The 12,673-nt window shown below is 43.4% G+C and overlaps 1 protein-coding gene across 3 annotated transcripts in view; it reads right to left on the reverse strand.

The window, feature by feature from the left end:
- The window catches only part of EPHA4 (EPH receptor A4), a 102,493-nt gene that overhangs the window by 12,840 nt on the left and 76,980 nt on the right, over nucleotides 1-12,673 (reverse strand). For all 3 annotated transcript variants that reach the window (XM_057370769.1, XM_057370768.1, XM_057370770.1), the window contains exons 7-12: nucleotides 11,684-11,843; nucleotides 10,522-10,633; nucleotides 5,316-5,374; nucleotides 4,415-4,528; nucleotides 4,049-4,234; nucleotides 141-202 (exon numbers count right to left, since the gene is read on the reverse strand). In XM_057370769.1, coding sequence (XP_057226752.1) covers nucleotides 141-202; nucleotides 4,049-4,234; nucleotides 4,415-4,528; nucleotides 5,316-5,374; nucleotides 10,522-10,633; nucleotides 11,684-11,843 — 693 coding nt within the window. The remainder of the gene's footprint in view (nucleotides 1-140; nucleotides 203-4,048; nucleotides 4,235-4,414; nucleotides 4,529-5,315; nucleotides 5,375-10,521; nucleotides 10,634-11,683; nucleotides 11,844-12,673) is intronic.

Consider the following 12,673-nt stretch of genomic DNA (forward strand, 5'->3'; position numbering starts at 1 on the left):
AGAAAACAGAATTTTCCAAGTACAAACATAATTTCTTTAAAACTGTGCAAGTTTCAGTATCTTTCTGAAAATAAAAAAGAAGGAAACCAAAAAATATTTCCCAGTATAAAATCCCCTTAGCTTTTGAAGAAATCACCTACCCTGAGGAAAGCATCCAAGGAGCCATTCTCCATGTACTCAGTTATGATCATGACCGGTTTACCTAGAGTGCACAGAAAGAAAAACACAATTCCTTGATGAACACCAATGTTAATGGGATAAAAATGGCTTGCACATGATTTTACTGCCAAGACACCTGGCTTACACAATCTAATTTAATTTGAAAAGCACCGAGCTTATGCCTCAGCTGTKGGGAGCAAAAGATGAAATATTATAGGACAGAAACATTTAAAGGGCCCATCTGGAAGGTTAACCCTTTGGCTGACTCATTGACAAGGTCTTTAACTCAAGTGGCTCCTGTTCTCTAGGGAATATATGAATGGATAATTGAGAACTAAGGAACAAAGATYTGTCCAAACCTGACAAAAATCTTTAGTGTAATTAAATCGGTCGCAGAGTAGAAAAATGGAATTTGTGAATGCTTTGGTCTCTGCCCTTTTTTGAAAGATCAAGGCTTTAGGCGAGTTAGAAGCTGCCAGATGATACAAAGTATTTGAAGACAACTGGATTCAGGAATGAAAAATAAAGGCTGTTCCTCTCAACCTTCTATGTTCCAAATCCATATTCCGTGTTTCTCGTTACTTATAAATGAGCCAAAGCCATTTGCCTGCTGAAGTCAACCAGGGGTGAAATGATTCGTGCCCCGTGTCACACGTGGGGCACAGAGCTCAGCAGCTCCCCATTGCAACAGGGGCCAAGCTGGGCAACCTGAGGAGAAATGCAGTGTTACTGACAGGGAGATGCTTTCTAGGCACCCTCCTGCCTAAAACAACAGCAAACACACAAAAATAATGCTTGATCTTGTCTTTAAAAGTTTTATAAAAGTCATGCAGTGCTGAAACTTTAGGTACACACAAGGAACAGTAATTATTTCACAGAGTTAAGTCCTACTGCATGTTTGGCAGTAGGATTTGTAGAAATAGGTCTAATAACATCTCAAAACTGAGCAATGGGAGAAGTACAGAAGTGATTTATCAAATGGCAGAAGTCCAGYCCCAAGATGAACGCTGTTGAGCATCTGACAATCACCACTGTATGGCAAACCTTCCTCTCTCTTATGCTTTACTTACAGGAACTATATAGAGTTTTCTTCCTAAATAAAGGATGCCATCCCAGAGAAAATCAACTTTTCCTTCCTGGAGCAGCTCTGAATAAAGGAMTATTACAGGGAAGGAAGGCTTCAATGGCCAGGTCATTTAGACTGTAGCTAGCTCAGCTGTGTCTTGGCATGAGAGGTAACACAACTACTTAATTTTTCCTTGCTTCTGTCACCAGCAAGTATTTGCTCCAGAACAACCATCTCTAAAAATTACCCTACCGTGAAATGTTGCAGCATTTCAAGTTCCCCTAATAATTTCTACTTCAGTGCATCTTTCACCAAGATGCTTTTCTCTTCATTTGTCAGGGATTTCTGGTTCTGAAGTAACCTTTTTTTAATTACAAAACCATATGCTATAGGGACTGAGTKTAAGAACATTTTACCACATTTCACTTAGGCCAACATCTATGTGCAATACATCACTTATTTCACTCATCATTAGTTATTTCACCTTTCCGGTCCCAAGCAATCTTTTGCAGACCTTTTGCTGCTCCTGCTTTTACTTCCCTTCCCYGCTGATATCCAAATTCTTGCTGTTTTGGTCCCATGCAAGCTGGCATACCTGTGAAATGCCATTACTGAATGCTGCAGAGAAGCAATGGTATTGCATAAAGCACACTGCTCTGGATGAAGGGCTTAGTGACCTTGGCTGAGCACATCCTTAAGTAAAAGGGTGTGAGAAAACATCATCCTCCCTCTAATTCACCTTTGCAWGCATTCTTTGGCAAAAACAGGAAAAATTTCAACCAAATCTGCATATGGTCCTGTTTCATTTATCCTTTGCGACTGTGAGAGTAACCCTTCCACTGAACAAATACRGCTAAATGAGTATTAATTAACCTTCCTCAATCAAAAGATACTATGTCAACGTRGAAGGGAAAAAAGGGAGACTCTTTCAGTGCATTAACATGTAATTTCATTACTCAGGCACTTCTTTGGCAGGGGAGGGGGGATAGAGAGAGGAGGGAGAAGTTACCATCAGCGAGTCAATTATTAAAGTACTTGACTAGCAGCCAATAATTTATTCATGGTTTTTGCTGCCTCTCTCAACCCCCATCTATACCACTATTTATCTCACATTTTAATTTTCAGTTTATTAAATGCATTCATTTATCACAGCATTCAGAAAACCTATGGAGAAATTGAGATAAATGTGTTCTTAAGTAGCCCTGTTTCCCCAGGAGCCCACTCGAGGTAACGGAGCCGGGTTGCTGCCGGAGCATCACTTACTGGGAGCCAGGAATGGAGCACTCCCGGGTCAGGCCGCCACCTCCTCGGTGAAAATTCCAAATCATTTTAATTCACTGACAACTGCATTATGCAAATGAGGTCATTTATAAGTGCTGGAGCTGTAACAGCTCAGGGGCTTCCAGCCTCAGTGGGATTTCAACACAAAGATTCCCCTGTTGCCTTTCTTTTGCTGAGGTGCTAAAGGAATCGCTGTCTGGGGCAAACACTGTGGCCTGATCACAACCCTCCTCCTCTTTGTTACAACAATCACAGAGAGAGACACTCAGGCCTCTTAAATGTAAACAGAGCACTTTATTTTAATTTTAGTTTTGAGGGAGGCTCTCACTAAAGGGTGTACAAAATTAATCCAAACTGTTATTTGCCTTTAAAAGCAAACTGCCACACACTGTACGAGTCCTTTTGAGAAGGCAGACCAGGAGACAGCAACACAAATGAGCAGGGGTAAGATTTCCAGAAACAAAAGTGGCAGAGTAAATATCAGCTCTCACTGACATTCAAGAGGGACAGAGTTTTACAGTGGAACTGATGCTTTTGATAACCCTCTATGAGAAGTACTTTGTTTTTCTAGTAATATTTTACATTTTACCTTTTTATCCGTCTCAATTTTTAATTGCTCCTGCTATTAATACCCTGCATTCAYGTTCATCGTGCTGCAGAAGGTGAGCTTCACAAATTCCACTCTTTGACAGCAGCTCACAAGATCTGCTTTCTATGCTACCCTGAGCATGAGCTCCACCATCCTAAGGGTCTTTTAGGATCAGCAATCAGTGCCAGGCTTTGCCAACGCACTGCCCAGGGCACCTGGAGCAGACACARTGCCCACACATGGCAGTGGCACCTGCTCATGTCAGAGCCAAGCACTTCACTCACTTTCAGCATTTTCAGCTCTAGCCTACAGACAGTGCCCAGCAAGCACTGTCATTCCCTTTCTAAGCCACAGGGAACACTAACAGACTTGAAAAACCCCAAACCAAGCAAGCAAAAAGATCATCCAGGTAAATTCTATGAAGTGAAACTAGCACACCTGTAAATCAGAGAAAACAAATAAGCAAGTTTCACCCTRAAATAGCCAACTTCATTTCAAAGGCTTGCTCCTTACATCTGTGCTTTGTACTTTAAACATATGACTGTGCAGTTCTGTTTTGGTATTTTTCCCCCCATCATTTTGAATTCTTCGCTCACCATCTGCTTTTGCCTATCCTGTAACAATCATCTCAGTCTAGCAAAGATGTGAAAGATGCCTGCCTGGCATAGCAAGAAGGGATAAAAAAAAAGCCAACCCCTGCAGTATTAATTCCCTCTACAAAATCTGCCTACAGATAGAGTATCAGTTGAAACYGTAAACCCATTTATAGCTGACAACAAGATTAATGACTTGTCCTGCACTGATTTCCTCCTATTAGCTATCAGTGGATCTGTTCCATCTGTCATGTTACGGGAAGGAGGGTAAGAAGGAGAAAAAAAACCCAGCACACACCACACAGACTTAATTTCTCAATGACTCCCAAATTGGACTTGTCATGAAAATGACCTACTTACATTTAGTAACTACACCTTCCAAGTGGATGATATTGGGGTGGTCAAATTGTCCCATGATACTGGCCTCACTCARGAAGTCTCTCCTTTGTTTATCAGTGTAACCAGCTTTTAGAGTCTTGATAGCAACACAGATCTCTCTTTTTCCTGGCACTTTGAGACGTCCACTGCACACTTCACCAAACTCCCCTGGAAGAAAAAGGCACAAGAATCCATGGTCACGAACATGAAGCATGTACTTGTGTTGTCAAACTTTTATGTCAGTGCATTTGGGAGAACTGTCATACAAAAATCATAGGATCGCACGTTTCCTAAAAGCAAATTAAAAAGTTTATTTACAGAAGAAAATGCAAAAGTTCTGGCACTTACCCACACCAATAACTTTTTCAATCTTTATGCAGGAGGCATCAATTTCTTTGGCAAATTCCCTCACAGCTTGGTTTGGATCCTCATATGTAAAAGGATCCACATATGTTCTAACACCTGCAAGGCAGAAATGTTTTATTTGAAGTCACTGATCTACATGCTGCTGAACACAGAACATATGAGACTGAAGCCTTAATGATATACAACAGCAAAGAGAGTRTACAATAAAAATGTACTGTAAGCCAGGAATGACTGATGAAGGAAGGAAGGACTTCAGTATTTTTCCCCCCAGTGCAATATTTTAAAGTATAAACATTTAATATTTCCCAGTATTGATGTAAGGAATCAAGCTTTTGCCAGTTAATGAGCTTCACAAATCACTGCCATCACTAACATGCCAATAGCCTGTTATGGACCTGTGGGACTAAAACACATCCCTTTTTCCCAATGGGAGCCAGGAAATTCTGAGCTCAGGTCCTGGGTTTGGTACATGGAAGAAACAACAGGATTCAGTTCTAGAAAAAAGGCAGCAAAGTTCACATTCCCCTTCCTGCAGGATTGCCTCTGGCCCATTCAGAAACTGCTTTAGCAGCGTTCTGTGGGGAAAAATCCTTCCTAGATATCAGGTGGCCAAGAACAGGCACCTCTCAGTGGCAACTAACAATGGAAAAATTTGATAAACATTTTTCCTCTCTGTACCCTCAAAACACTTCACCCAGATATTTCTAATTTCCATGTTACTACAGGAAACTAATTTGGAAGCAGGATGTTTGCAAGAGAAGAAACCAGAAACACATTTGCCTCGAGAGGAATGTGAACCCTTACTTCCCTGAGCACCAGAACATGAGCCATGTTTTGCAACCCAAACCCAAACCCAAATCTCCCAAGCACCAGGGCCTTTTACCTTGGTTCAAATGTTTCTCCTCGTCTGCCTCTTGCTTGGCCTTGCTGTACTTACTGCGCCTGTCAGAACAAAACACAGCATGTGAGCTCTAAATAAGGATTTCACCCTCAAACAATCTCACTCATCCTGACCTGCAGAGACTTGAGCTGCTGGCACCTGCCAGAGCCRTGACACAACACACAACCAGGGCAGGAGGATCCTCACACTCCTCTACGTGTTACTGGCATCAACAGTGCATCAGAGGAAACACAACGTCTATTTGCATCTCAGCATTTAAAGGAAGCAAAAAAAAGAGTTCATGTTGCAGCTGCTTTTTCTTCAAACTTACATTTGCTAGTTGAGGGGCCAAATTGCTTTTCAGCCCTACCACACAGGGATTTAAATGCTACAACAGAGGTGTTTTGGTAGATTGATTTTCAAACTTCATTAGGCAAATGCCAATATCAATACACTTGTTTAACTGCAAATTTAAAAAAAGAAACAAAACTGGAAACAAGTCTCTTAACACAGAAAGCAGGAGCTCAGCAGAAAAAAACAGAAAATCCACTAACCCTGACCATCAAAAATGAAGATCCCAAGAATTTTGCTTATTCTTTTAATCACAGCTTAATTGAAGGGGCTTAAGAACTCCTGATGGCAGAGMTCCTCTACTAACACTCTAAGCTGGGGACAATAATGTAGCAGAGTAAATTATTCTATAGATTATTACCTCTACACCTACACCTGTAATATTGTAATCTAGTTATGTRTTTAATTAGTTCAGCTTTAAGCTTCAATGGACAAGTAGCACTACAAAAAGCTAATACAAGAAGTGACTCTGTTAGGGAGGATATTGAAGAGTTAATATCTTTAACCAAATGTGTAGAGATTTGAAGTTGCCCAGCATCTAGAGATGTGTACATGCAGAGAATTCATTTGGACTTTGACCCATCCATCCTTGAATGTTCAGAACCAAGACTAAGCATAGACACTGCTGACGAGAAGGGCTTACTGTTGCTTACTCTCAGTTTTCCTGTTCCTACAAAGTCCAAGCTTCCCAGTGTGTCAGACCCAGGAGAGCTGGCTGGCAAGAGGCTGGGGTGGAGGGAAGAGGGAGGGCAGGAGGAGAAACTGAGCCTGGAAAACAGGAGGCAAGACTGGCACTTGCCAGCAATGTGCAGCTGCTGCCTGGAGTGGGGCAGGAGACTGCCAGCCCTGCCAGGGACACTGGGCTCAGACTGGGTTAAGAGGCTGAAAACRGGGAATAAGGAGAGGAAAATGGGAGCTGGTGCAACAAAGACCTGTAAGATGTGAGTTTAAAGGGGTCAAAAAGCTCACAGATAACAGGAGGAAATGACATAACTGAGAGCCTCACTTGCAGCAAATCTCCCTGAGTCTTACCATACCTCTCCTGTCAGCAAAACCCCTCTGCCCCTTGGCAGAAAGCCTCTCACCTCCCACTCTGCACCTGCCCTGTGGGGAATGGCAGCTTCCCACTGCTGCCAGTGGGGAGGCCACCTCCCAGCCTCTGCCTCTGCAGTCCTGATGCTGGCTCCTATAACACACTACACCAATAATAAAAACAATATAAATAACCCATTAAACAGAAGGAAAAAATCCTGTTTGACATGTGAAGACAACCTGATCTTTGAACCAAGTGTCACAACTCCCAACATTGAGAGGACTTGGGTTCAGACAGGAAAAGCAGGTAGGCATCCAACCATAAACCRTGGGGAGCTTCTCTTCTTGACACAAATAACTTAAACACAAATGGCTCCAATCCTGAGAGGAGCATTWTTAAAATCCACACTGGATCCAAACATCCATTTAAACAATTGATTTGCTCCAGAACTCACAGCACTGGCATAACAGAGCTGAGTTAAATAATGGGATGATGGTCTGCTCCCAGCTGCTGAACTGAGTAAGGGAGAGGCACCACGAATTTCACCAGTGCCACACAGGACCAGGTCAGCTAAGGGGACTGCAGAGATGGTTTCAGATATTATACAACTCCTCTCAGAGGAAAGAAAAAGAGGGGAAAAAAATTCTGCATTTTAATCAGAACCCTTCAAATTCATTTTATTAATGTTCAGGCACAGATGGGAAATACAAAATGCAAACAGACTTTGCATGAAAGCWTTTTAAGTATGAAAAAGATTCTCTTTATCTTATTTTTAAAAATAAGTACAAGCACCCTAACAACAGATTAAAAAATAACCTTCCCCCACTAAAACTCAAAGACATGCAAAAAGCRAAGGGAAACAAAGGGATTACTGTTCAAGCAATGTAATTGTAGCTTATTAAGTTTAAATAATACCTTCCAAACTAACTACCTACTTCCACTTCTCCCTGTGTCACCTGTTGACCTCTCCAGCCCGGCTTTGGGCAGGACACTGCTGTGTGCCATTGTCCTGGAGAGCAGCCCAGGAGCCCAGGGCACAGGGGCTGGGGCTGCCTCTGGGGCAGCTCACCTGAGTGGCAGAAGGGAGCCTTTGTCACAGCCCTGAATCCCCTAATTACAGGGATTTTGGCAGTGGTGATTAAGGAGCCGGCATTCAGGAAAAGAACACAGAGGCTTTCAGGAACTGCAGGGGTCAGAGACAGGCAGAGCTACAGGTGGGGCTGGTGATGAAGAGGAGTTAACAGTGGGGGAATTAGCAGGCACTGGGGTGAGACAGCAGGACCCGGCTGCTATGCCCCTGCTCMCAGCTCCTCCTTCCCAACAAAACAGGGCCTGGGGGGCTCAGGCACCAGGCTGGCAACAACTACCAGCAAAATGCGGGCAAATACGTCGGCAGAGCAAAGATAAATCAATAAATCAGCTGGGAGAATTTCTGAGAGAAGCTTCCAGGTGACCAGAGGATTCAGTCAGACCACCTTACTCCATGCAAGCCCTTTTGGAAGGTGTGTCTCTGTTTTACACTTCCCTGAATCCTTTACAACTGATTTGGAGATGCTGTAATTTCCCTCAGCATTCCTGCAGAGCAGGGTTTAGYAACACCCACACCATCTCCTGCCCGCTGCCCCATGGATGTGCCCATCCAAACCTCGGGAAGTTTAAACGAGCATTAGGCAGATTGGTTCTCATGTCYAAGGACAGAACCAAACAGCTTGAGCTGCCTGAAGGCAAAGTCCTTCGACTAATTCTGCTGTAAAGATTAATTCTGGGATTTGAATAATGTCTTGAAAAAAAATGTGATGCTAAATTACCAGTAATAACCCAGCGTTCAAAAGTGGGCACCCACTGGCATATGCCCAGTTCCCACATTTGGCTCAGGGAGGCAGGGAGGCCGTGTCTGCAGGCCAAGGCACAGGTTTGATTGTACAAATACGACTTTTAGGTCATGGCTAGATTACAAAACCTTCTCACGGGGACTGTATGGACAGAAAAGCTTTTTCTCATCTGAAGTAATTTTGGAACAAAGTATAATTATTTTGCTATTAACTTCTGCTGGCGCAGGAACATCGTGAAATATCCCYAAAGTCCACACCTCTAAATGACACTGTGATAGTGGTTAAAATCATTAGAGTAACAGTGAATATTAAAGGAGATTCTGTTTATTGAGAGCTACTTCCAGCTACTGGAGAGCTGTCTATTGGGGGCTATTAATTAGAGAGGCACCATGCATTGGTAGGCACAGAGCAGTTTCACTGTCCTAGTATTTCATTCATCTTGCTCTCTTTCCCTCTCTGAGTGTCACCAGTGTGGACCAAGGGACATCCCTGAGCCCGTGGCCACCAGGATGGTTTTATCTGCAGTGCCACCCGAGGCTGGGCCAGGCTTTGTCCCTGCTGCCCACCTGCTCTGCAGTGCTGTCTGTGTGAGCTGCACAGCCCAGGCAGCGATAAGGAGCAGACAGCCCTGAGCAGAGCTGTCTGAGCCCAGCAGGTCTGTCAGTACCTGGCTCCAGGCAGCCTCTCCTCTGACAGCTTTATGGCCGATCCTAACGACAATCAATACCAGGGCAAGGGGCTGACAGCTCATTTTCTAAAGAGTGATCCATTGAGGGCCAATCACCAAGCAGTGTTTATCAGCCTTGGGAAGAGACATTTTTTTATAGGGGGAGGAGGGGAAGGAATCATCTCAAAGCAGCTCGACAGGCTCAATTCTCCAAGGTGGCGACTCATAATTAGAAATCCAATGTATCCTGCTATCAATCCTACCTTAAATAATAAAGTGATCAATAAAAGCGGAGAGGAGATTAAGTCATCAAGCTCAGTGATGCTATTTTCTGTTGCAATGGCTTTTAATAAACCTGTCTCTCCACATCACATTTTCATATGTTCTGCTCTTCTTTCCTCTTGCCAGCATGGAGGCTTTGAGTTGAACACCCACAGAAAGCGATCACAATGCATGTCTGCTTTCCAGATATTAAAATCACAGTCACTTAACTGCTCTCCAGGACAATTTAAAGAGAGCAAATGAAGAGGAGTTTGAACACATTTGCAGCTGACGCCATTAAACTGACCAACGGAGACTGACAAAATGTGCATCCCTCAGATCCCAGGCTTCAGAAGCAGTAATGATACAATCAGTTGTAGCTCAAAATTACACTGAAGCAAGATCATGCTGATCTTTTTAAATGAGATTGAACACAAAGAGGAAGACAGAAACACACTGTGTTTCTGCTACACTGTCCTCCCACTCACAGGATTGTTCCCRATGCCTGGGTTGAATCTGGGAGAATGAACAAGCCCTTGGTAGAAGATTATGGTGCTGCATTGATGAAATAACCATCGATCCAGTTACTGCATCTAATGCTGAATGACCATCAAACCCCTCACACGGGGAGGACTAACCCCAAACACTAATGCCGACTCACAGACTAACACAAAAATCACCAGCCTAGCAGTCTGATGGCTTAGCTCACAAAAGTGCCGTTGTTCATTCCCTGTCTATCAGGAGTCAGTCCAAGAAAATCCACTGCACCCACACCCATTAAACTTAACTTCAAATTACACTAACCACAAATCTCTAGCTGGCTTGCTTCTCAATACCAGTTATTGGAATCAGCTTTGCATTTGAAGGGCAAATAGAGCTGGAACTATTGCCATTACATCACATGCTGCTTGGTACTAATGTCGAGAAGATCAAAGCTACATGGGAGAAGGCTTGTAATGCAAATGTACTGTTTATGATGCTAATCAAAGAATTTAGCTTTGTTTGGAGGAGACAAAAAGCTCCCTGATGAAAGAGAGAGAGGGAGAGAGAAGCTTAAGTTCTTACCTCCTGCTGATGACAAAGGCTGCAATGAGAATGACCACAAGAACAACACTGCCAGCCACTGAAACAAGAAGCACTGTGGGATTGGTACCATCGCCAATGATGGGGGAAGGAACTGAAAACAGAAAAGGGAGCATTAGTATCAGACAACCTCAAAAAATCAACCTAGGTAGCACTCAATGAGCTTTCTGGCTGGGGAGGCAGTTTGGAGTAGCACTCGAATCTACTTTCAGGCCTTTATTATATAGTCATTTGGCGCAATTTTCCAACAGGGTGCTAACGAGCTGAAGACATGATGTCTGATAATGACTTGGGGCACTGCAGTTCACCAGGAACAAGGACTCCCTCTCCTTCTCCCCTCCAGTGCTGCTCAAAGGGTATAATGACAATTTTTTTTGGCTTTCTAATTGCTTTCCACACTTCTTTCCTCCTCGTTTTCCTCTCAGTGGGGCCAGATGATCACTCCCCAGCTGACACTAAGAGAGTGAGTTATTTTAAAATGTCTGCCCTCCTCCTGATGGATTGTTTTCAGCTGTTAACATCCTGAATGATATTGCCACTAACTGGCATGACCTTAATGTGATTTAAGGAGACCTGTATGTCCAAAATAAAACAGGCTTGGTCACGGTGCCTTTCTGCCACCAARAGCAAACATTTTGGGGGCTAAATTTGCATGATTCCTTCAGAAAAGTGAAAAGCTCTACTGACAACGCAGTTGGCGCATTCTTGTCTTTATAGACTGTCTAAGGAAAAGTGCAAATATGACAGCTGATGTAGGATACCTAAGTGATCTATGTCAATAGCTCATAAAGGGGAGTATTAAGGTTCTTTTGTTCTTGAAATAAACTATTCCAGAAATGAGCAAACATTTACGTTTACAGGAAACAAAATCTCCCAAGCATCAATGGCTTCCAAGAGTTTAKGGTGTGCTTGTTTCCTTATGCCACAGTGAAACGCTGTCCTTGCTAGAATCCAGAATTCAGCATCTCCAAACAGATGTCTCGGGTTCAATGTGTCACTGACAGCCACGTGGCCATGGAAGGACATTTCCCCAGAGCAGGCACACCACAGCCCAAGCACCCAACAGGAAACTCACACACACAGCCCAGCTCCATGGACTCTCTACTGGAGGAGAAGCTGAAGAATGCAGCAGGGATGTCCTTACCTGTGTTGGTTGTGAACTCGAAGGGCCCGCTGAAGTCCCCATAGCCTGCTGCTGTCCTGGCCCGCACGTGGAACACGTAGGAGGTCAGGGGGTTGAGCCCTTTGATGTCSGTGTTCCTGGAGGCCGTTTTCACGATGCGATAGCTGCGCTCGTTCTGGTCCTAACAACAGGAAACACGGCGGTGATGGGGTGAAAATGCCGGGTGAAAATGACTCCCTGCACCATGAACCTGGAACCACACTGCCTTGCCAAAACTGTCCTGATGAAAGAGGATGAGCAACAGCCGTGGCATTCTCAAAATACATCCTGAGGGCTCCTGCTGCTGGCCTTGCTCAATGCCCCAGCACCAAGTGCTGCATGGAGCTCTGAGCAAGCCAAAAAAAGGAGGATGAGGCGGTAGGTATGATGCTCATATATCACTGATTATTTAAGAAATCACACAATGAAAACCTCTGGAAAACAGCCAAATATTCAGATAGGATCCTCTTGATGAACAAGCACRTTTTACTCACACATGTTGGCACTTTCTTTTTCTTCCTGCCAGCCAGAAGCAGTATTAAAAAAATGATAAAAACATTTTTAAAAGGAAAAGACTTAAAAAATGTCTTCCAGAAAGTCCTTTATTAAAAATTGTTCTATTTTTGGCTGGAAAAATGTATCAGAAAATGTCTAGCTTCTTTTTCCCTTTCCCAGATGCCTTTTTCTGTATGTGGAAAGCAAGCGATTTTCTTTACAAAAAAAAATTAGGAGTATGCGTGTGCATGCAAGAGACAGCACACACAGGCAAGAGCAGGTAATTGTTCATTTTTGCAGAGAGCCTTCAAAGAAAATAGCTCTTTTCATAATTCCCTATTTGAGAAGTTATTTGAAGGAATAACATCTCCCTCTAACTTGGAAAGTATGAAGAATCTAATTTTCTTTCCTTATTCTCTATTAAAAGCCAGCCAGTYCACACTATCACTCTAAGCAGAAGCTGTTGGCAAACAGATC

Source organism: Malurus melanocephalus, unplaced genomic scaffold, assembly GCF_030028575.1.
Source record: "Malurus melanocephalus ecotype Western Australia unplaced genomic scaffold, MMel_1.1 scaffold_132, whole genome shotgun sequence".
NCBI lineage: Eukaryota > Metazoa > Chordata > Aves > Passeriformes > Maluridae > Malurus > Malurus melanocephalus.